This window comes from Dermacentor silvarum, chromosome 3 (assembly GCF_013339745.2).
Source record: "Dermacentor silvarum isolate Dsil-2018 chromosome 3, BIME_Dsil_1.4, whole genome shotgun sequence".
NCBI classification, from domain to species: Eukaryota; Metazoa; Arthropoda; class Arachnida; order Ixodida; family Ixodidae; genus Dermacentor; species Dermacentor silvarum.
The window spans coordinates 213,878,536-213,900,008 of NC_051156.1; the positions used below are offsets into that span (position 1 = coordinate 213,878,536).

The 21,473-nt window shown below is 48.9% G+C and overlaps 1 protein-coding gene across 1 annotated transcript in view; it reads left to right on the forward strand.

Annotated features, from left to right (window-relative positions):
- Positions 1 to 1,240: 1,240 nt before the first annotated feature.
- The window catches only part of LOC119446631 (neprilysin-1), a 111,556-nt gene continuing 91,323 nt past the window's right edge, over positions 1,241 to 21,473 (forward strand). The window contains exon 1 of the mRNA XM_037711116.2: positions 1,241 to 1,495. Coding sequence (XP_037567044.1) covers positions 1,428 to 1,495 — 68 coding nt within the window. The 5' untranslated portion in view covers positions 1,241 to 1,427. The remainder of the gene's footprint in view (positions 1,496 to 21,473) is intronic.

A 21,473-nucleotide genomic window follows, 5' to 3' on the forward strand; every position in this document is an offset into this window, starting at 1 on the left:
CGTCGGACGAGGGCTTCTGATGCGAGTGAATCGTTACGAACAAGTTCATCGGAGTTCTCTCAACAGCTGTATAATGATTGCACGATTTTATGAGCCGCGAAGGTATCAATATAGACAAAGAAACAGGAAAACTTAAGAAAAGCGCAAGAAATTGTGATGGAACGGAAAATGATTGGCTTTGCATTAAGAGATGGAAAGATGTCAGCAAGGATTAGAGAGCAAACACGAGAGACTGATATTTTAGTTTAACGTAAGAGAAGAAGCAGCGTCTCGAAGGTCACGCAGTGCGTGAAGGAGATAGCAGTAACAAGATGGGTGCGAAGGGAAAGAAAACGCGATCGAGACGGCTCGAGACATAGATGGAGGGATGCTTGGGAAATTTGCAGGTCTAGCTAAGGGAGTCAACTGACGAAGACAAGGGTTAAACAGAGATCGCTGGGGGAGGCCGTCGTCCTGCAGTGTACATGAACAGGCTAACGGTGATGATGATGTGGTGGTGATGATGATGATGATGATGATGATGAGGAGGAGGAGGAGGAGGAGGAGGAGGAGGAGCAGGAGGAGGAGGAGGAGGAGGAGGAGGCAAAGGAGCAGAAGGAGGAGGAAGAGGAGGAAAACTGGCAACTTTCCTTGCGACACCGTGTGTACGCACATAGAGATTCATTTGTTGTTGCGGCCGCTGTGTCCTCTTAATATTCGTTGCCACATTTACGGCAGTTGAAACAACCCGAATTTACGTCTGAAAGCTTCACTGCGGGTTATGAAAAGCGCTGCAGTGAGCGGTTCCGGAATAATTTCGAACCTAGGAGTTCCTTACCATGCAACTAAATTTAAATGTACGAGGGTTTTTGCATTCCACGGCATAACGCACTGAACTACGTCGTGGCGTACCTGATACCACACAATACTACACCGCCACATACCACATAGTACCGCACCACGACATACCCCACCAGAAGATACCACATAGTACCACTCCACGACATACGCCACATCGTAAGCGTATCACATCGTACCACACAATGACATAGCACACAATGTCATCACACCGCCTATACCACCCCACACGGCACCACGTGATATCAAGCCCTCCACCCTGCAGCTCCGCAACGCTACGGCGTTTCCTTTAAACATCGCGTGCCGTTCAATTTTCTTTTGCCCGCAAGGCCTCCTCCCCCCTCCTCGATCCAAGCGCGCGCCTTGCGACGGCAGATGGCGCTCGCGGCGGAGCATAGGGCGCGCGGGCGCCAACGCCGGTTCCGACCGCGGCGCGTCCGATCCCGGCGCTCCGCAGCGGAGCGGCGCCCGACCGCCAGTGCAGCATCGGCCAGCGGCGGCGGCATGCGCAGCAGCAGCAGACTGCGGCCCGGGCCCTGCTGCGGTGTCCCGTAGCGCGCGCGCGCCGCCGAGACCACACCGCCTCCACCATGGCATCGCCCACCGACGGCAAGCGACCGCCGCACGAGGAGATCACCTTCACGCCGCCCGACCACAGGTCTCTCTCATCCCTCTTGCACGCTCGTGCTCACGATGCCGCTGCTCGTTGCAGCATCTCGCGGCACCCGCTTTTCCCCCTTTCGCGTAGCGCTGTACACCGCCGCTGCATGCGATGTCTTCGAGCGTCGTGCTTGCTTCGTCAGTGCGCACGGACATCGTGCCGTACTGGCACTATGTACTACGGTGCACCGGCCTGTAGGAGCTGTCGTTCGAGGCGAGCGAGTGTTTCCCGCTGCATTTTGTTGGTCTTACACGACCGGCCGGCGTGACCGCGGTAGCTGCGTGTTTCGTCGTCGTCTAATCGTTTTACGGTGCATCCGCGCGGTGTAATCTCCTTTCTGCGCGGAGGGGTGTTCGCGCTCTTTGGCGTTATCGCGGGGCTTAAGCTGTGCGACTTCGGAGTTCATTATACTGCATGCTCTGGGCTTTTGAAACAGTGGCGCGGCCACGAACGTTGCGAATGATGCGCTCCCGCCGCGATCGCGGGGAGTGATACTCGCGGTTCAAGATAAAACGGGTCGCTGCGCCGCATACTTGTAAGGAATGTAAGTCGGTGGCATCACCTGAGAATTGATTCAGTGGCACGAATTGTTAGCTAGCATCGTGACAGGTGACGTGTAGACGCCTGGCAGCCACAATACTGCGGCTGGCGACCGCGCGGGTATTCAGTCGTGAGCAATATTATAGGGAACACGAAATTTATTTTTAAACAACAATTTGTCGTGATGCGTGGATTCGAGTCTGAGCTGGTAATACGTAACGAATAGATTTTCCGCTTAGCGTTTACTCTCAGTGAACACCTTTATGAGGCCATGTGTGTTTATTCACTGTAGTGTCTTGGAAGCAATTTGGTTGCTCCCTTTCATTTTGCTTCAGGCTGTACACCATGCGTCCCACTGCATTTGACGCGACCGGACCGGCTGACAAGACCATTACGTGGCGATGTGTGACGCTGCTTTTGCAAGATGCTCGCCCTTGTAGCGCTTATTTTCATTCAATGTCGTTGCGAAGCAACCATTAGTACCAATGGCCAGCCGTGAAATGGCATTACGCATTTACTGTGAGTTGGAAGACGGAGGGAATGAGCAGGCTCACATTTTTCCGAAAGGCGCATTGCTGGTAGAGCACAAAGTTGCAGTCTCACAGGTCGGCCACAGTGACAACTTGCTTCAACGTGTTCGCAAGATATCGTTGGCAGTGTGGGTATATTGCGCAAAATCATCCTCGCAATATTAGGGCCTCGCGCATACTGTTTTCGAGCGGCAACATTAGGTTGATGTCCTTCGAAGGACATTGTCGTAAAATGACTATATACGCTGGGTGTGTTGACAAAGATTAATGCTCGAAATCAGTTTGGTACAACAAATCCGACAACAGATGGCGGAGAGTTGCCATCGCAATCGGCTCAATTAGTTAGCTAACTTGATAACTAAAATTTTGTTTGCTAGTTCTAAGCCTCGCGTCGCAATGACAGCATCGCAGATGAAGCCACAGTAGGTTTGATGAATTTATGCGATTTTAAAACCACTATTCGTTGTTGAGATATTTGTTGACAAAAACTCACCTCCTGCCGCTCCAATTCCGAAACTGGGCTCACAAAGAGCGGTGAGAGCGTTACCCACGTGATTCTTCCCGCAACGTCTTACATATTTTTAAGCGAATACGCCTCCCCTTTCTATTCAACATGATATGACTTCGAGCCTCCCCTTAATAAATGCATTTTTATCATCGTCAAGTTGGCGGGTTTACCGCTGAGCTCGTCTTTTGGGGACAGACCGTCGCTTGTCGTACAAGCATGAGGTTGGATGCACCAGCGCGGCACAGCGGTGAGCTGTTTGACGTCACGACAGTGTCATGTGTCACGTGGACAGCGCTTCCGGCTGTCCTTGTGCGCCAAGTTTCGGAATCGGAGCGGGACAAGGATGTTTGTCGACAAACATCTCAACAAAGAATGCTGCTTTTAAAACCGGGTAAATTGCTCTAACATTCTGTGGTTCGATCTGTGCTACTGCCTTTGCTACCGGAAATTTAAAACGAGTAATTAAGAAGTTAACTGGTTAGTAATGAACTGACTGCAACATACGGCTACTCTCCAGTCCAATGCCGGCGGCATTGAAGGGACGAGCTAGTGAAGAAAGAATACTCACAGTGGCTGTCATGTAATATACGTATTATGTAAACCATCTGAGGATCACTTTTAAAGATAAGCGATATATCCTCCAGTAGACCTGTTGAGTTATGCTGCTGGGGACACTTATTGGTTAGCTCCATTTTCTCTTACATATTTGTGGTTGATAAGTTATGGAAAAGTTGTTGGTCAATGTCAACAAATTGTATCGAAAGTATGTAGCGCATTCATTGAAACACAATTCTTCTTTCTGGGGTTTACGTGCCAAAACCAGTTCTGATTATGAGGCACGCCGTAGTGGAGGGCTCCGGATTAATTTTGACCACCTGGGGTTCTTTAACGTGCACTACAACGCAAGCACACGGGCGTTTTTGCATTTCGCCTCCATCAAAATGCGGCCGCCGCGGCCGGGATTCGATCCCGCCATCTCGTGCTTAGCAGCGCAACATTGAAAAACAATTCATAATTTTATTGACGAGTGTTAAATATGGGTTGCTTTCTTTTCACTGAAATACCATTGAGCTATGTCAATTTAAAACGTTGTTGGTGTATCGTTCACAATGTATTAAATGTCAACACTAAAGGTATACTTAAAGTCAATTGAATTATGCTGCCAATTGTATTTAGCGATGTTGAAAATTGCCGCGGTATTTTAATTGAAGCACAGTTGCGCTATATCGTGTTTAGGAGTTCTAATTTCACCACTGACGCATCACTTAAATGATGCGCGCATTAAAATTAAATATCAAAATATGAGACGACGTGTGCACATTTAAATTTACAGCAGCTTCTGCTTTGATAGCCTGGGTCACTCTGCAGCTCAAAGCACACTCGCACGGGACACACATTCAATTTGTTACAGTATCGGAACTTGGAGCGCAGCAAAAGAAGACCGGCGACGAAAGGTGCATACACCACACGCGCTATCGCCCATCTACTTTTCCTGCATTTTAAGTTCCGATACTGTAGGGCAATACCAAGTAGCTCACCTCTCCCTTCTATTCATTTTGTGCTCACAAGTGCTATCGTAGAACAGCCTGCAATAAGACGTATTTGGGAAGGGTGCCAGCAGAGCCCTTGCTTTGCAATTATTGTTAATGCTATGAGGCATTTGAGTGCCGTGGCCTAGCACTGCCCCCAGCATAGGGGCGGGTTACAAACCACATTAGAACACTTGCGAGAACACATCCACTGTTATCAGTATCGGCCCACTATTTCATCACCTTCTTTGATTACACAGTCTCTGGGATCGTCAAGTATACACTCGGCCGGACAAACCATCCACGCAAAGTGGGGGAAATAACCGAAAGACTTCGTTTTAAAAGCCCACCCGTTATAATGCAAGTCATGTAGTCATCCATCTTACTTACTTCCTTTCCATTGCTATAAAATATATACGTTTTCTCGTACAACTACATGATTAAAGCAAAAAAAAAATGTCTCAGATCCCGCGTTATCACTTTGTCGTAAAATAAACGCGATTCCCCAAATCCTGTCAGCATGCGAGCTCTAGCGTGTCAATCGTTTCTGTAGCGTTTTCGGGCCCCGTGTGAACATATTTCATCTAGCCTGTACAACGTCTCATGTCACGTTAACATCGACATAACATGCACATTGTTTGCACATATTGTTGCATAATTCTTGAGAGAAATATATGTCGTAGCAGCTGTTGCTTGAGGGAAGTATTTCTTTGCCAAGCCTGCCCGATCACGCATGCAAATCGTAAAGACTTGTGCGGACTGTACACTCCAAACATTTTTACACCTTTATGGGCGTGTAAAGGGTGTTCGGTTGTCGCACGGCTAACACCTTCACATTTAAGGAGTAAGATCAAAATTTTGGTGGGAACCAATGATGGCATCTTGTTTGCCGACCTTTTCTTGCGAGTGAAAATGATGACAGCTGTGACAGACGACTTAAAATAAAGTTTCATATCCATCCGTGTGAAATTCTCCTGTCGGATATTTCTGTGCGCCCAAGGATGGTCGGAATGATTACATAGTTTTCAACCACGTCTTTTGTCATTGCACGCCTAGTTAGAGCACCGTTGTCGTCCTCTATAATTTTTTAAGGCCCTAACGGTTGGGGTTTTACCCGTCTGACAAGCAAACGCCCTTAAGGGTGTAAACATTTTTAGAGTGTATATGGAAATGTATATACGTTTTTGTGAGCGCAAACTCATTTCCATTTCTTTCAGTGCACGTTCAAAAAGCCAGTCTTGCATCTGGCATAGACGCAAGCGTTATATTTGTCTCCGGTTATCTCGTATGAAACTCTCCAGGACCAGCTCAATACGCAACGGCCGATCGCACGGCGGAGTGCCCGTGGCGCCGCATGGCTCGTGGATATAGAACAGGTGGCTCGGCAGGACAGATCAGGGGCTTCGCGAAGGCCTAGCAGTGTGCTCCCGCGTCCTTCATTTCGCGAACGAGAAGCAAGCAAAATAGAAAAAGGGAATGACACGGCAACAGAGTGCTTTCGCCTATGTATAGGCTGGGCGACTCGCCAAAACAACATTCGTGCTACAAACGCGAGTTGATAAGAAGGAAACCTCCTGCGTTCAATAACGTCAAAGTATACGATGCAAGTGTTGCTATACGCAGTATACCGTATGCTGCCGCAGTGCGAGGATACAGAAGTGTTTGTTTTTAACGCGAAGCATTCCTTGCTTCTTGCCAGGCACTTCACAGTGTAAGTTGTAGGTTCCTTATAACTATCTTGAGGCGCCAAGCTTAAAACACACAGCACACAAGAGAAGACAACAGGATAGAGCGCCACTCACAACTGCTTTATTTTACGGAAGACGCGTACATATGAACCTTCAGTTGGCGCCTTCGAAACAAACACATTCATTGAAGCATCAAGTACGGTATGATAAGGAATGCTCAAAAAAATGTTTTTTCTCGGCCTTGTACAAGGATATCAAAGTTTCACTAACACACAAGCTGTATACCTTTCTTGCTGGTATAGAATGCTTCCATCATTTCCCTGGCTTTCGTATATCTACTTCTGGCAAGAATCCGCGCATCAGAAAAGCATGGCCCCCAAGAAGGCGAGGGGCAGTTTCTATATGCTTAGGCAAATTTGTGCCCTCTTTATTTTGCTCAACGTTTCGTTCGAAAGTTCCTGTCTCTCATCGTTGCGGGTGTCTTCCATTAAAAAAAAAAATTACGTGTCCAATAATGGGATTTGAACCCGAGTGCCCCAGCAGCTAGTCCCACCAGCACGAAATCTTGGTGCTCTGCATGGGGTAGGTTCAAGTCGTAACGGGATAGGTTCTAATGTTTCCTCGCCGGAGCACACAATAAATCAGTCCTCAAGACATCGCCGTTGCCGCCATGCTATATCTTGTCACCGTCGCTTTGCTGCTGTTGTCACACACACGCTCGCTTCACACACACAAGTGTTGGCCTTACACAAGCATGCTGGTTCATCTGGTGACGCTTTACAGAACCCCGAACGATGCTCGATAGCCAGCTTCTTGCAAAATGCTTCGTATAACACCAATTCCCACAAAACAGTTCACCTTGAACAAGATCTTGGGACCATGGCCTCGCATATCACAGCTTCAAAAGACCACAAAAGCGCTGCTGCAATTTTTGAAACCTACCGGATTGAGTGATCGTTTGTGATCCGGACTGAATGACCGTCTCTGATACAGAGCAGACAACTGTTGCTACGTCGGCGATACCCACAGTGAACTTTCGCTTCTTCTCCTAATCTTTCCCTCCCCTTTTCTCTTCCCCCTGTGTAGAGATGCCAACCAGGCTCAGTCCTGGTTAACCTGCCTGCCTCTCATATATCAGATTGTGGCGTCTGATTAACTTTTTCTCCTTTAATTGTCGTATGACAGCGTGATCATGATAATTACGAGGAAAGTTCATGACGTAAAGCTTCGCCACAAATCCAACTGCAGTGTCCATAAGAAAAATAAAAGACTCAGGAAATAAACAGCAGTTCCGCAAACGAGTTCAAACGCGTACTTGCTTTTGCAAGTTCACCTTAGCGAATGTGTTTTAGTGGGTAACTGTCGTAATTAATAATCGTACGTTGTGTTTTGCGGCAAAGACAGGTTTAGCGAGTGGTCAGGCGGTGATGTCACATCGCAATTTCATGAAATTTCGTGGAAAGAAAGAAAGAAAGGAAGAAAAAGAAAGATAGCCGTCGCTGCGTAGCACTACGAAATGTAACCGTTTTCCTCTTCGAAATACGGTCATGCAGATTCCATCGCATTGCGCGCGGAGGCCAATCAACTTATCAACGGCCTTCTTTGTGCCACCGAGCAAAGCAAGGCGCGCGCAATTCAATTAAGTGAATAGAGGCCTTCGGACGGCGCGACTGCGGCTGAGTAGAGCTTCCGTGCGCGGGACGCCTTGGAAGCGTGCGGGCTTAGGCCAAGGGCTGTCGTACATCTTCGACCGCGCTGTGTACTAGGCGACCGACACGCGCGCCTTCAGCTCGTCTTCAGTAGCTCCGTATATATGCGCTCATTTTTTTTTTACTCCATTCTCTTTTGAGCTTCTAAACCTGGCTGGCCTCCATTAGAGGCACATTCACAACCTTTGTAACGCCTTAAGGCGATTTGGTGCGAGTCGTCGTGGCAACGGGTCCCGGCCACGGAGTGTTACCTTAACTCGGAACGAAATTGACGGGGTGCAGTCCGAAGCGGCACCCGAATTTACTCCAACGAGTAAGGAATCTATATAAAAAAATTACACACACACACACACACACACACACACACACACACACACACACACACACACACGCACACGCACACGCACACGCACACACACACACACACACACACACACACACACACACGTTATTTTTATATTAACTGTAACGGCCGCTTCTTGGCCGATCGCCTGTTGTGGGTGTGTGTCACAGTATGGACATAATAATTATCAACACGCGGCGATCGTCTCGAAGAGATAGTATATAGGGCGTTGTCGCAATATGTACCGCACACTTCTTCGCTAGTCTCCCGTTGTAAGCATGTGCCATCGTACAAACCGCTTCTTGGGCATGTGCAATTGTAGGTAAATCATCGCTGTTAAGCCGCTCATTTCTCAAACATGCAGCATAGGTGGTGTAAGGCTGCATGATTGTTCTGTATACATTTACAGTGTCGCGAGTTGCCCACGTGTTATGTGTAAAGGGAGGGTTCTACAACCCTACGCGCCGGGGGCGGCGCAACCGTTTGTGTTTTTGATGGTTCAGATGGCCCGCGTGGTGTCGGGTGACGAGTCACGGTGCGCGCCGGGGCGGAGGGGGGGTCTGCGGATGCGGAGAACGGATTCGGAGAACGCGGTCTTGCGCCCACTGGGTCGGCATTCCGCCGATGGTCATAACGCGGACAAACCGCGAGTGGGACTGCTGTACGCGGTGTTGTGGCGCCGGCTCCCGAGACGTTTGCTGTCTGAGGTTTAGAGTGGCCTGGAAATGTGTTCCGACCACGTGTTGCGTGTACGGAGCGGGGGTCCACTCCGCTACGCGTCCGGGCGGCAATCACGTGGATCTTGTTTTTGAGCGCTGAGAAAAGCCCGCGCGGTCTCGAGTGGCGACTTAGGGTGCGCGCCGTAGAGGCGCGGTACGCATGCGAAGAACGCATTCGGAGAGTGTCGTCTGCTTAACATCGAGTTCGGATGCCACCGATGGTCATAATTTTTCCACGCGGACAAAACTTGAGTGGGGCTATGGTAGGCGGTGTTGTGGCACCGGCTCCCGAGTCCTTTGCGGGTTAGAGACGCCGCCGAGGTTTGAGATGGCCTAGCAATAAATTGTGCGTGCCTGGCGTGTTTTTAGAGGCCGTCACTCACTACGTGGAAATATGAGAGGAAAACGGAGTTGTAGGAAGAAGGAAACAGTTTTGTTTTTCAATACGTTTACTTTAAGAGGAAGCCCATCCCTTTGGGTTCTGGCTTAACACATTTAACTCTCATTTGAAATCGCTTCTGTGGGACGCGCCAACCGCCCTATACCGCCCGTTTTCTTTGTCTCTTTGAGCTATAATAATCCAGGCGATGTGCTGTCCCTAGGCTAGGCTGTAATCACTGAACTGATAGATCAGTAAGACTCCGTACGATGCAGCGCTAGTCTGGGCCGTAACCACTTGGTGGCCGAACAGTGTTTCCGCGTCTTGCAGTATTGCTGGGGCAGACAAGTGATCGCTATGCCGTAAAACGTGGGGCAGGAGCCGCGAAGCCAAACGACAAAAAAAAAAAAGAAAAAAAAAGATTCTGCGATGGGAGAAGAACGGGAACAGTTCCCTATGTGCGTAGTCGTAAATAAAATGAAATTCCACTCTTCATGTGGGTGTTTGCATTTATTTAAACGCTTCGCTTTACGTAGACTCCAGTTGCGTTGCATCTGCCGTCTTTTCGCTCTTTCTTGTCGTTGTCGTCGGCGTTGTTGTGTTATAATAATGTGACAATTCGCAATGATTATGCATGTGTGCAGTATCGCTACGGGAACGTCTGAAGCCACAAGCACGGAGGTCAGACGAAGGTCATGTAATAATAACATCATTTGAAGTGAATTGAATTCCGGGGTGTTACGAGTCAAAAACCACTATTTTATTTTGAGGCACGCCATAGTGGGCGACTACGGAATAGTTTTGACCACCAGGGGATCTTTAACGTGCCCCCAATGCACGGGACACGGGCGTTTTCGCCCCCATCGAAATGCGGCCGCCGCGGCCGGCATTCGATCCCGCGACCTCGGGCTTAGCAGCGCAACACCATAGCCGCTGTTTAAAGCCACCGCGGCGGGTACTAATCATCATTTCCTTGGCAGCCGAACGATCGCAGAGTTCCCTGTAGTAATTATTGTACGAAACTCTCTACGTTATGAATCACGCGTACGTAGTTTCGCTTTTTAATGGTGACAGTTTTTCACCGGATCATAACACTATTATCGATTTGTTTCTTCACCGTCACTACAACGCGACAATATTAACCCTTATCGAAATATTGTGCAGAAAACGTCGACGTTGATACTCAATGGAAGCGAATAGCCGAACACTTCTGGAAAGCTATTCGCTTTATTAAAAGAATGATACGCTTAAATGCGTGCATTTGTTGCAGTGAGTGTATCTAGGTATGACGTTTGTTAGTCTTGATTGCGAGATCTCGTCAAGTAGGTTTAATTGGATCTCGTTGATAACAGAATGGTTAACCAAGATTCTTTCTATAAACACACAGGCCCCAAGATAATATACAGAACTCTCCAGCTGGCACCCGTCCTGCTGAGAAGCTAAAATGTTTGACAAATGAATTTTTCTGCTAAGTGGAATAAGAAAGCTACATGCCGAATAGAGTCGTGTAAGGGCCGCCCTTTTCTTGCCATAATTTTCGCGAGGGTGCGGCCCTTACACGGGACCGAACCTTTAAGGACACCGGCGCAGCCGGTGACTTGTGCACACCCTGGATCCCCGGATGTATACCATTGCATCAGAGGTCACCGCGCAGCTCTCGCCATCTAGTAGCGGCAAGCGGAAGTACGCAGCGCGCAAAAATTCGCCGACGCGCGCGCGCGGGATCGGGGCACCAAACACGATTGCTTCTTGGCTGGAATTTTTTCCCCAAAATTATGGCCTCCCAAGTGGTGGGTGTGGCCTTTACGCGGGTGCGGCTGTTACACGAGTCTATACGGTACATTAGCTCCACACATGTCGACTGTTAATTATATCTGAACACACCAGGAACAAAATACTTATTTATTTTCCTTGGCCAACTTGGCTGTCAAAAAATGCATGACCGGAAGTTGTCTTGGGGTCATGAACGCACTGCTATATCACAGCTCGGATAAAAGGGCAAGACTGAGTGCTCCGCCACAGCATCCATATCTTCAGACTCCTCGAAGCTCTCGCTCGAGAACACGTGCGTCTAGTTGGCGTTCGGCGACGATACGGGCCCGCTACTCGGGTAGCGCGCCCGCTACCAGAGTAGCGGGTCACGTGCTTCACGTGACATTTGCATCGGTGCTTTTGTATCGGTGGTGGTGAAAGTCGAACCAGCGCCGACCACCTACTACCGCGAAACCTACTGGTGAAAGAGCCAAATGAAATCTATTCGCTTTTATAGCTCCCTGGAAACGAGGGTCGCGCGCACGTCGCCCGTGAGTGTCGTCGGGGCCCTATTCAATGAGCAGCGAGAAGAGGTCATGGAAACGACACGACGTTCATCCTGCAGCCGGGCGCGGTGGCACGTTCCGGCACGCGCATCGGCCGCAGTGCGAGAGGCTCGATTGCACATCTTCTCGGGGCACGCGCCTCGTATGCACGGAGTCACCTCGCTAAATTGGCCTCGCTGCGATCGCTGCGCTGCAGCAGCTCCCCGCGTCGACACGCAGCCCTCTTGCCTCGCATTTATAGGCTAGTTGGTTCTTGATCATGGAAGCGAAGTCGCACTGCATAGTTTCAACACACACACAGAGAGAGACGGAGGTAAAGGCAGAGAGGTTGAAAAAAAAAATTGGCGTAGCTTGCACTAGTGGCGCAAGGCTAAAGAAACAGCAGAACTGATCGGCACCCAGCACTACCACGTCTATCGCTCTTTATACGCGGCCTCTTCTTCCGAAGGAGTTGTTTAGGTCTACCCATGGTGAAGCAAAGGCACAGCACACGCTCCCGACATGACAACTGCCGGTATAGCGCGGCGACACCAAGCTTTATACTATCGCTGACGTCACGACCAAGCTCCGCCTCCGCATCTTTTACCCCATGGCATCCCGGAAGACGTTGCGAAGCGCACGCAAGCCGCGTACTTTGGTTGTTACCAGGCTTGGCTCTCGCCAAAAGGGGCCCCGTCGAGGCGAGCGCAGTGTCTAGGCAAGCGGGCGGATCTTAGCGGAGTGGAGAGCAGGTAGCGCGCAGTGTCTAGCAAGGCGGGTGGAGCTTGGCGGAGTAGGAGCAGGCGAGGCTTTTTCGATCGACGAGCATGGTTTTACGGATAGCTTAAACTGCTTCGCTGTTAAAAGAAAATTTGAAATTAAGTTCTGCGGTATTACGTGCCGGAAAACACGATCTGATTATGAGGCACGCCGTAGTGGGCGGCTCTGAATTAATTGTGACAAGCTGTGGTTCCTTACCTCTGTAAAGCCCAAACTCCCTTACACATCAAAGACAGTTAATTTGAACAAATTGTTGACATTTCTGGCCATGGAAAGTACATACGTAGAAAAAACAAACTAGGAGATTTTTTTCAGTTATAACCTAATCACTATACTAATTATTTAATTAGTAATTGATTTACTAAGCTATACGCTACTGAAACGTCACTCCAGCTTATCAGAAACGCAACTATGACGCTTGCATTAAGTTTCCCGCACTTCAGTCATCATCTCGAGGCATCAAATTCAGCCTAGCGTATATACGATACATCGGGCATTGCAGGGAGCAACGTGCACCCAATGCGCGGTATATACGAGCGTCCTTGCGTTCCGTCCGCATCGGAATGCGGCCGCCGCGGCCAGGATTCGATCCCGCTACCGCTAGCTCCATTAATAGCCCAACGCCGTAGCCGCTGGACTACCGCAGCGGGCAGGTTATCCAAGCACGTGCCCATTTGGCTACCCTACACTTGGGGAAGGGGAAATGAGAAAGATAGATGAGAAAAAGGAAAGATAAGCAAAATAATTCGGCAGAGACACCTAAGACTGCTTACGCGTGGGAATGCGAAAGCATTATGCCGTTTGTACACCTGGGAACGTCATGAACGCGCTCATTTTATGCACTCATGCAGTGGCGCCACCTCCACCGCATTGTCTGCGCGATCACGTGCTCAAAGACGCACGCACTGGGCGACAACTTTAGTCAGCCACATAACTGCGACGTGCCGTTTGCAATGACGCACACACTAGGGACACCTTTAGTACAAGCCAGAACGGTGAAGCCGCCACGGCGTCGGGCAAGCGTGTTCGTCTTGCACCTCGGAGGCTCGGTTTCGATTTCCACCCATACCGAAATGTACAAAATTTTCTTATTATACAGAAACCTCCTTGAGAGATGTGACGTCAATCCGAACATTTTTGACGTGTTTTTACTCTTTGCGGCGTCAGCCATTTTTGGTACCATCTTTCGGTCACGCCGACGCATTTTCGCGTAAGGGGGCCTATAATGCATTCGCATTAAAATAATTAAGAGGCCGTCACTGTGAACACACTCGCAGAGGATTGTTCGCCGACAGTGACAAGCGTTCGTACAGTCAATGCATTCACCTTCGAGAAGCGCAACAGGGCTTTTGTGGCCTTGTGCATGCAAGATTGCCTATAAGGCAAGGTCCCAGGACCTTTTCCTCTGAGAGCGGTCGGTCATCCAAGCGGCTGAGAGTAGCTCACATGGCAAACTTTTGAGCGTCGGAGGATGCGCAGTGGCACAGAATGTACTCCCATCCCCACTGCTGACCACCGTTCAGCTGTCAGCCGTCTGCGCTAGACAGTTACAGTGCTTATAACGAAGTGCTTAGGTCCTCCAAAATCCTTCGTTGTACAGGTCACTTCGTTGTAAAGATCGCGCACAATGCCACTCAACAGAGCAAACTGAACACATTCAACAAGAGAAAACCATTATTATTTCAGTAGCAATTATATGTACACTCCAAGCGCATTTCTGCCGTTGCCGTCGCCGCGATGTTCCATATAAAGTCGAACCACGATAACATCGTCCCCGTGCGCCGTACGCTGTATGTGCGACTGAAAGCTTGCGACGGTCAGCCGACGATCGCGGCAGAATCTCGCGCGAAGGAGGAAGGAGGGGCGGAAGCGCGCCGTCTTCCGTCGCGCGCGAGGCGCTGAGGGGAGGCGAGGGAGGGGGGTGTTCTATTGCGGTGGCTGCTGCTTACGGCGCGGTTGGGCGGGCGCCGTATCTTGCAAGCGATCTGCGACGTGTACAAAATGCGCGCCCGTGCGGGCCTCATCTTCAAAGCGATCTGCGATGTGGATCTATAGGGCAGGGGGAAAATATAATAGACGTAGAGAAAAGTGAAAAAGGGGAAAAACATATTAGGGGGAGAAACACATGACGAAACATAAAATGTATATGTAGAATACACAGTAACGTATTTTCGAGGTAGGAATGTGTCAAGAGAATCGGGCAACACAATTGAAGCCAGACGTATCGGCTCAACACATGATCGTCACGCCAGAGCGTGCGCTAGGTTTTATTGTTCCCGCTTTGGCGGGCAGAGCTACGGCAGGGCGACCGAACGAGTGCGCGTCGATTAAAGATTTCCGGGAACCAAACATTCCCGGCCAATGGGCTGAGCCTTAGATGCCACGTGTTGCGCCGATAATGCGAAGGAAAAAGCGAGTGGAATTCCTACTCGGAGAGTTCACTTCGCAAGGCTGGCTGAGATATGTAGTGTTTTCTTTTAGCTTATTTCCTTCCTCCGTTGTCTTAGATCTCGTGCCGTTGTCAATCGGGATTGGCCAGACCGAACGGCGCGAGTCGACGAAAGACTGCTTTTCCGGGCGCACAACTTATGCGACTTTGACCGCCAGTTTAGTTAGATGAAGCCGACAGTTTCTCGGGCAGCACTGCACGCTTTTTGTGAGTTAGGTTATATAATATTTGCCGGCCGACGTAAACCGCGCACGCTCTATCCTCTGCAACCTGCCGCGCGCGATGAGAGCGCAGTCACGCCTCAGGAAAGACGTTTGTGTTCAGTCCGGCACAACTCCAACATTTCTTCTGCAATAAGCGGACAGTTGACACGACGTGTTGCAGATATATGTTAACGCTACGAGCTGCTATAAGCTTCTGTGTACTTATTAGGTGCTTGTTTTAAAAGTGAAGACATTGGACGCCCATTCACAGGTGAACACCTATGCTGGTCGTTCGCAGCTAAAGGGCGAGCACGTAATTATTATTAAAGAGCGTAGCGCCTTGGATGTGGTTAATGCAACCATTCTACTCCAACTCGCTTAGCTTTTCGCGCTTTGCCAGGGGTCCGGATGGCTCTCCGCCATCGTTATCACAACCACGATCGGCTGATTGCGAACGGCGGGTGATAATATAGGAATAAACGAGAGCCAAAGGAATTCCTACATTCTACTGACTCTTCACTCGCTTATGTATATCTGCGTAACGCACCGTACCAGAAACTTGATCATGATCATCATCATCATACAGTATAACCATTCTACAACGAACACCTTCAAAACGAAACGACATGTATAACGAATGATTGATTATGCATCTCTTCCCCACCTCCTTTCCCGCGGACTCGGGACAGTTTAGGTGTGAGACAGTTACGATGCCCGCGTCACTTGATTTCATGCCTTCTTTGTCCCTTTCCCCTAATAAAATAATCTACTGCTACTACTCCTAATTCCTCGATGTCTAACACATTTGCGGGTTGGTCACTCGCAATAAGTATAGCTACGGATGGGTGGATGTATGGATGGATGCTATGAGCGTCCCCTTTGAAACCGGGTGGGGCGTTGCGCCACCAAGCTCTTGCTATTATTTTGCCTAATGCCGTGCCTATATTTTTGAGAAAACACACAGATACAAAGATTTCTCAGCATCAAACTTTTTGAGCCATTACTGGGAACTCTGTTTTTGTACGTCTCCGTTGTTCGTGGTCGACACTGCGCGCTTCGTGCGCTGCCTATGCGCTGATCAGCTTTGAGTTGTCAACGATCATCATTAATGTCGCTATCATCGTCATTCCAGTTAAATTGATAAACCTTACCGAATTCTATGCCCCGTCCTGTGGTCAACAAATCCACCGTGTACACGTGCGAACTTGCTAATCCCGTTCTAAGTTCAGAGTCTTTTTTTATGTTTTATTCGTACGAGGTTTTCCCCATTGGCCGGCCGCCTAGGGTAACAATATCTCCAATACCCGCCGTGGTGGCTTAGCTAAGACTATGGTGTTGTGCTGCTAAGCGCAAGGTCGCGGGATCAAATCCCGGCCGCGGCGGCCGCATATCGATGGGGGCGAAATGTAAAAACGCCCGTGTCCCGTTCATTGGGGGTACGTTAAAGAACCCCAGGTGGTCAAAATTAATCCCTAGTCCCCCACTACGGCGTTCCTCACAATTTATCGTACGCTACTTTCAGTGTTTTGTTTAATTGCGCTCAGTTGACGTTCTAAAATATTCGAATACTATTCGAAAGATACTCGCATTTACGAATAAGGATTATTCGATTCGAAGACCGAATCGAATGTCTCCTTGTTTGAATGACCGATTCCTTGTTTAGATATTTTGGAGGACCTTATCAATTTTTCTGCCTTCTCGAAATAAAGCCAGTTGGAAGTCTTCGCTCTGTGTGTGCGTCTATGTTTCTACGTTTCTATTTACGTCCTGCGAATTCGCGCAGTTTAAAATTTTGCTGAAACCGAATCGAAAAAGGCAACAATTCAATTTGTGATTAGAAAGTTATTCGCACGCTACTACCTCTCGCAACATGCCGCAGATCAAGTAGCCGAAATAGCCTGTCGGCCGGCAAGTCACAAAAGACAACAACGTGTCATAGACGCTGCCTATGAGCAAAACGAGAACATGGTGAAAGCAGGCGCCAACGTTTCGACAAGTGAACTTGTTTTTTATATTTTTAGGCATCCCTCAGACTTATTTTCCTACTTGTTTTGTTTTAGCATATACGTAATTTACGGACACTCTGTTGAAAACATTAAATTAAATGTATGCGGAAGTACTTCCACATATTATCATATCGACTTTCGGCTTATCAAACGTGCGGTTCGTGCGCTGTCTGTGGGAAATCTGCAACCTGTGATAAATTATATAGGACGTGCAAATATAGAGACTGGTTATTTACACGTAAAGGTATTCATGTCGTAATAGATTACTGTCACTATAAACGGTGACACAACCACAATCGATCGTTACGTAGCCTTGCGATCAACTGAACAGTTCATGCACTGCTGCACGGAATTAATGAAAACGTGTGCGGTTGGCATTTGCATTACCTTTCGGTGAGCGCGCTCGGTATGCAGGTAATGCCGTATGAAGCTGGCGCGTATTTTCTTTCTCTCACTTTTATTTTTCTCTGTGCCGAGCCGGAGGGCAGCAATATTGGTTTAATTTGAGCGCCGAGATTGATGCGAGCGTTGGAACGCCCGGACTTTCATATTGCGCCTACTATAAGCGCCCGCCTTCCATCACGCAGCGCTGTAACTAAAGAAAAAAAAAGTTTTAGCGCTACGAACGACACCCGAGAAATAAATGTGCACTCGGTTCAGGAGAAGTAAAAGTACACTTCATCTCGCAAAATTTTTTTTCGACGTCCTACCAAGTGATTTTCTTACAAGAGCTCTGGCAGGTCGCGCAATTTGTTCCTTGAACTGGAACGCTCCAAAAGGCGTACATTAGCTCTTGGCTGTACCCCAACTGAAAGCAACTTGAGGCAAAATAAAGTTTAGGCATAATGCGCAAATAGCATTAATGATATGTTGGTTACCTGCATGCTCGAGTTTCGCTCGTACGCTGGCGACCTGTTTATTCACGTTACTCTCACCAGGGGACTGCGCCTATAATGATCAGTGCTTTAAAACGGTCTGAACACACTTAACCTGGTGGAGGAACCGAAGGGAATGAAGATGACGCTTGCATGAGAACGTTTGCTTTTATTTTACCGAGCAAAAAGAAGGAAAGAGAGAGAGAGAGAGAGGGGCGGTAATGAGGAGGAGGAGGATAACTTGGAAAGCAACAGCGAAAGCCCTAATTTCGAAGGTGATGGATGACTGTACGAAGTGGGCAAGCATGCCTATAAGCTATTGCTGTACGGGAATGCGTTATCGTTGTTTTTAACAAGAGAATGCGCGATTCCTTTCAAGCAGCAAGCCGATCGTTCTTTTAATGAGTTACAAAAAGTGCAAAGTCAAGAATTTAAAAAGCCATGTGCAGTTAAGCAATAACAGTGTGAAAATGAAATTTAAGGTCTCGTTGTTAGGAACTGCACTGGAGCTCTTATTATGAATAACAGCGGAACGAGTAGAAGCACAAACTTGATGAAATGGCAAATTAATGTGAAAGCCCAAAGAAAAGAGAAGAGGTACGCTATCAAAAGGAGAGAGCGATAGAGAAGCAGCGTGAAGGGAAAATGAACGAACGCGATGACCATAGGGACGCAAAAGGAACGCGATGTCAATAAGAAACTGTAAGTGAATACGTCGAACAATTGAAATAATATCTCAAAGCTAGGAAGGATGACGACAGTTGTAGTGGAATAAGTAAAAGAAACGCAGACTTTATTATTAATTATTTTGTGAGGTGACGAAATTAGATGTTACTCTTTTCAAGCGTACTCGTCGTCACAGGTAGTTCACGCTATTCTGTCATTGTCATCGACACGTGTACACACACACACGCACACGCACACGCACACACACACACACACACACACACACACACACACACACACACACACACACACGCACACGCACACGCACACGCACGCACACGCACACGCACGCACACGCACACGCACACGCACACGCACACGCACACACACACACGCACGCACACACACACACACACACACACACACACACACACACCACACCACACACACACACACACTCTCTCTCTCTCTCTCTCTCTCTCTTTCATTTACACTGTCCATCTCTGCACTTGCTCTTGGCAGCCGATTAGAGACAAAGCTCCTTCTGCCGGGCCCCCTCCGTCTTTTTCTTAGAAAGAAAAAAATCCGTTTTTCTCTTTTCCGGCAAACTTTCACACTACTGACAAGCCAAGGCACTGAACAAACCCGTAAACAACATTAAATAAGAGCAACCTGTTACGTAGGAAACGCGCTTAGCAGTGCGAGCGAGCGCCGGCGTGATTGATTCCTCTTGCGGTACAGGTAACCTGGCCAGGGTTAACGCAGGCACGAAATTGCAGGGCTCGACAGAGGATGGCGAGAAATGGTAGTTCTAATAACCGCGGGGCGATTGCACGTACGCAGAGAGAGAGAGAGAGAGAGAGAGAGAGAGGAAAGACGGGGAGGTTAACCAGAAAGAAGTGCGTATATACGCAGAATCTCTCCACAATACTGGCGGATAATTGGCTTAGCGCCGGGCGTATACTACTGCTTTATTACTTTTACAGTGCGGGGCTTGCGAAACTGCAAGCTTATAGGCATGGGACGCTCACATGCTGTAGTTGAGCGTACTAAAGTGTGCACAGCCTTTATGTTAGCGGCCCGCGTATAATTGCCCTGGCGATGAACTGGCTTGCGTTATTGACGCCCGCTCACACAACTTCTTGCGCCCAGAGCGGTACAGCGCCCCTGGCCCTGTACTGTAACGCTCTAAGTAACGACCATTGTAAGAAACGAGAGAAAAAAATGTTATGGCTAGCTCGCTCACGAACAGCTATGTAATACCTTACACGTGGGCACGGTGCGATGTTCGTTGCTATACCCCGTACCCCCCACCCCTGGGAGCAGTTGGAGACGCTGCTGTCCAGCTCCCGCCTCTTGGATCAGGGTGGTCGTAGCCAAGACGGCGCATGGACTACCGTGAAAAGGGAACCACTCCTGCAAATTAGGCCACCCTTGTGCTCATTAAAGATGTCTTTTTTCTCTCTCTTCCTCGCTATATTTCGTTTCTTTTACAGCGAAGCTGTTAAGGGCTCAATCTCCGATGGTCGTGTCCGCGTGTAGAAAAAAAATGTCACAGTTTCGCCCTAAGGGCGAAGCAATGAATGCGATAGCAACACAGCAATGTCATACGAAGTAAGGTGAGCGGCTTTGGTAGCAACAACACGCAGAACTGTTGTCGACGCCATCGGCGTTTTGCCCGCGTTAGCTCAAAATGCGTGCGGCGTTGGTGACTGTTGCTGGAGCCTCTGATATAAATAGGCACTTGGTGCCGCAGCTAAACGTCGCCTCCCTTCCCTCCCCCTCCCCCACGGCCTCTCGCGCGTCCGAAGAAGGCGCGTTTGCTCTACATATATGGTGATTGTAAAGGAGAAAAGAGACGCCTACTTCTGCAGCCCTTAAGCGAGCACGGCGCAGAACGCGCGTTTGTTCTCCGCCGTGCGTTCACTCCCCGTGAAAGACGCGCCCCTCGCGCCCTTTCACTCGCACATACAGCGTTCGGCGCGCGGCGACGATTTCATCTCCAAATGACGTCATACGGAACCTCACGGCGACGGCGACGGCGACGGCGACGGCGACGCCGACGGCAGAAATCTGCTTTTGAGTGTCCATATAATTGCTATCGCAATAAAAAAAAAACTTTCATTGGCCGTATGTTGTACGTGCGAGTGAAAGCGCGCGAGGGACGCGCGCTTTCACGGGGAGCGAACGCCCGGCGGAGAGCAAACGCGACTTCTTCCGTCGCGCGAAGGCCGTGGGGGACGGGAGGGAGGGAGGGAGGGCAGCAGCACCAGCAACGCACAGAACTGTTGTCGACGGCGGCGGCGTTTTGCCCGCGTTCGCACCGAACGCGTGCGGCGTTGGTGACGTGTTTATGAAGAACGTGCCAACCTTTGCCGTACACCCTATGGCGGTGTACCGTAGCGATCATAAGGCCATGGTCACTGTGGTCACTAAATAAATTAAAACCACCGGATTATATATATTTCTCATTCTTTAATAGTTCAAATAACCAATTACACCATCACATCTTAATAGTCGTAATTGGAAATACATAATTCCCACCATAGTCCAGCTTTGCTGGTCTTCCATCTCCACCCCAGTGGAAGGGCTGACAGTTTTTTTTTTCGGTTTTGTCGTAGTGCCCGTTTTTGTTTCGGTTAAATTTATCTAAAGAGATCTTGGAGTCCACGGTGAAGGCACTGGTCGCTTTGTTTATAATTGCGTTTCTCAGAGCAACTACACGGTGAAGCAGAATAAAAAAAATAATCACCA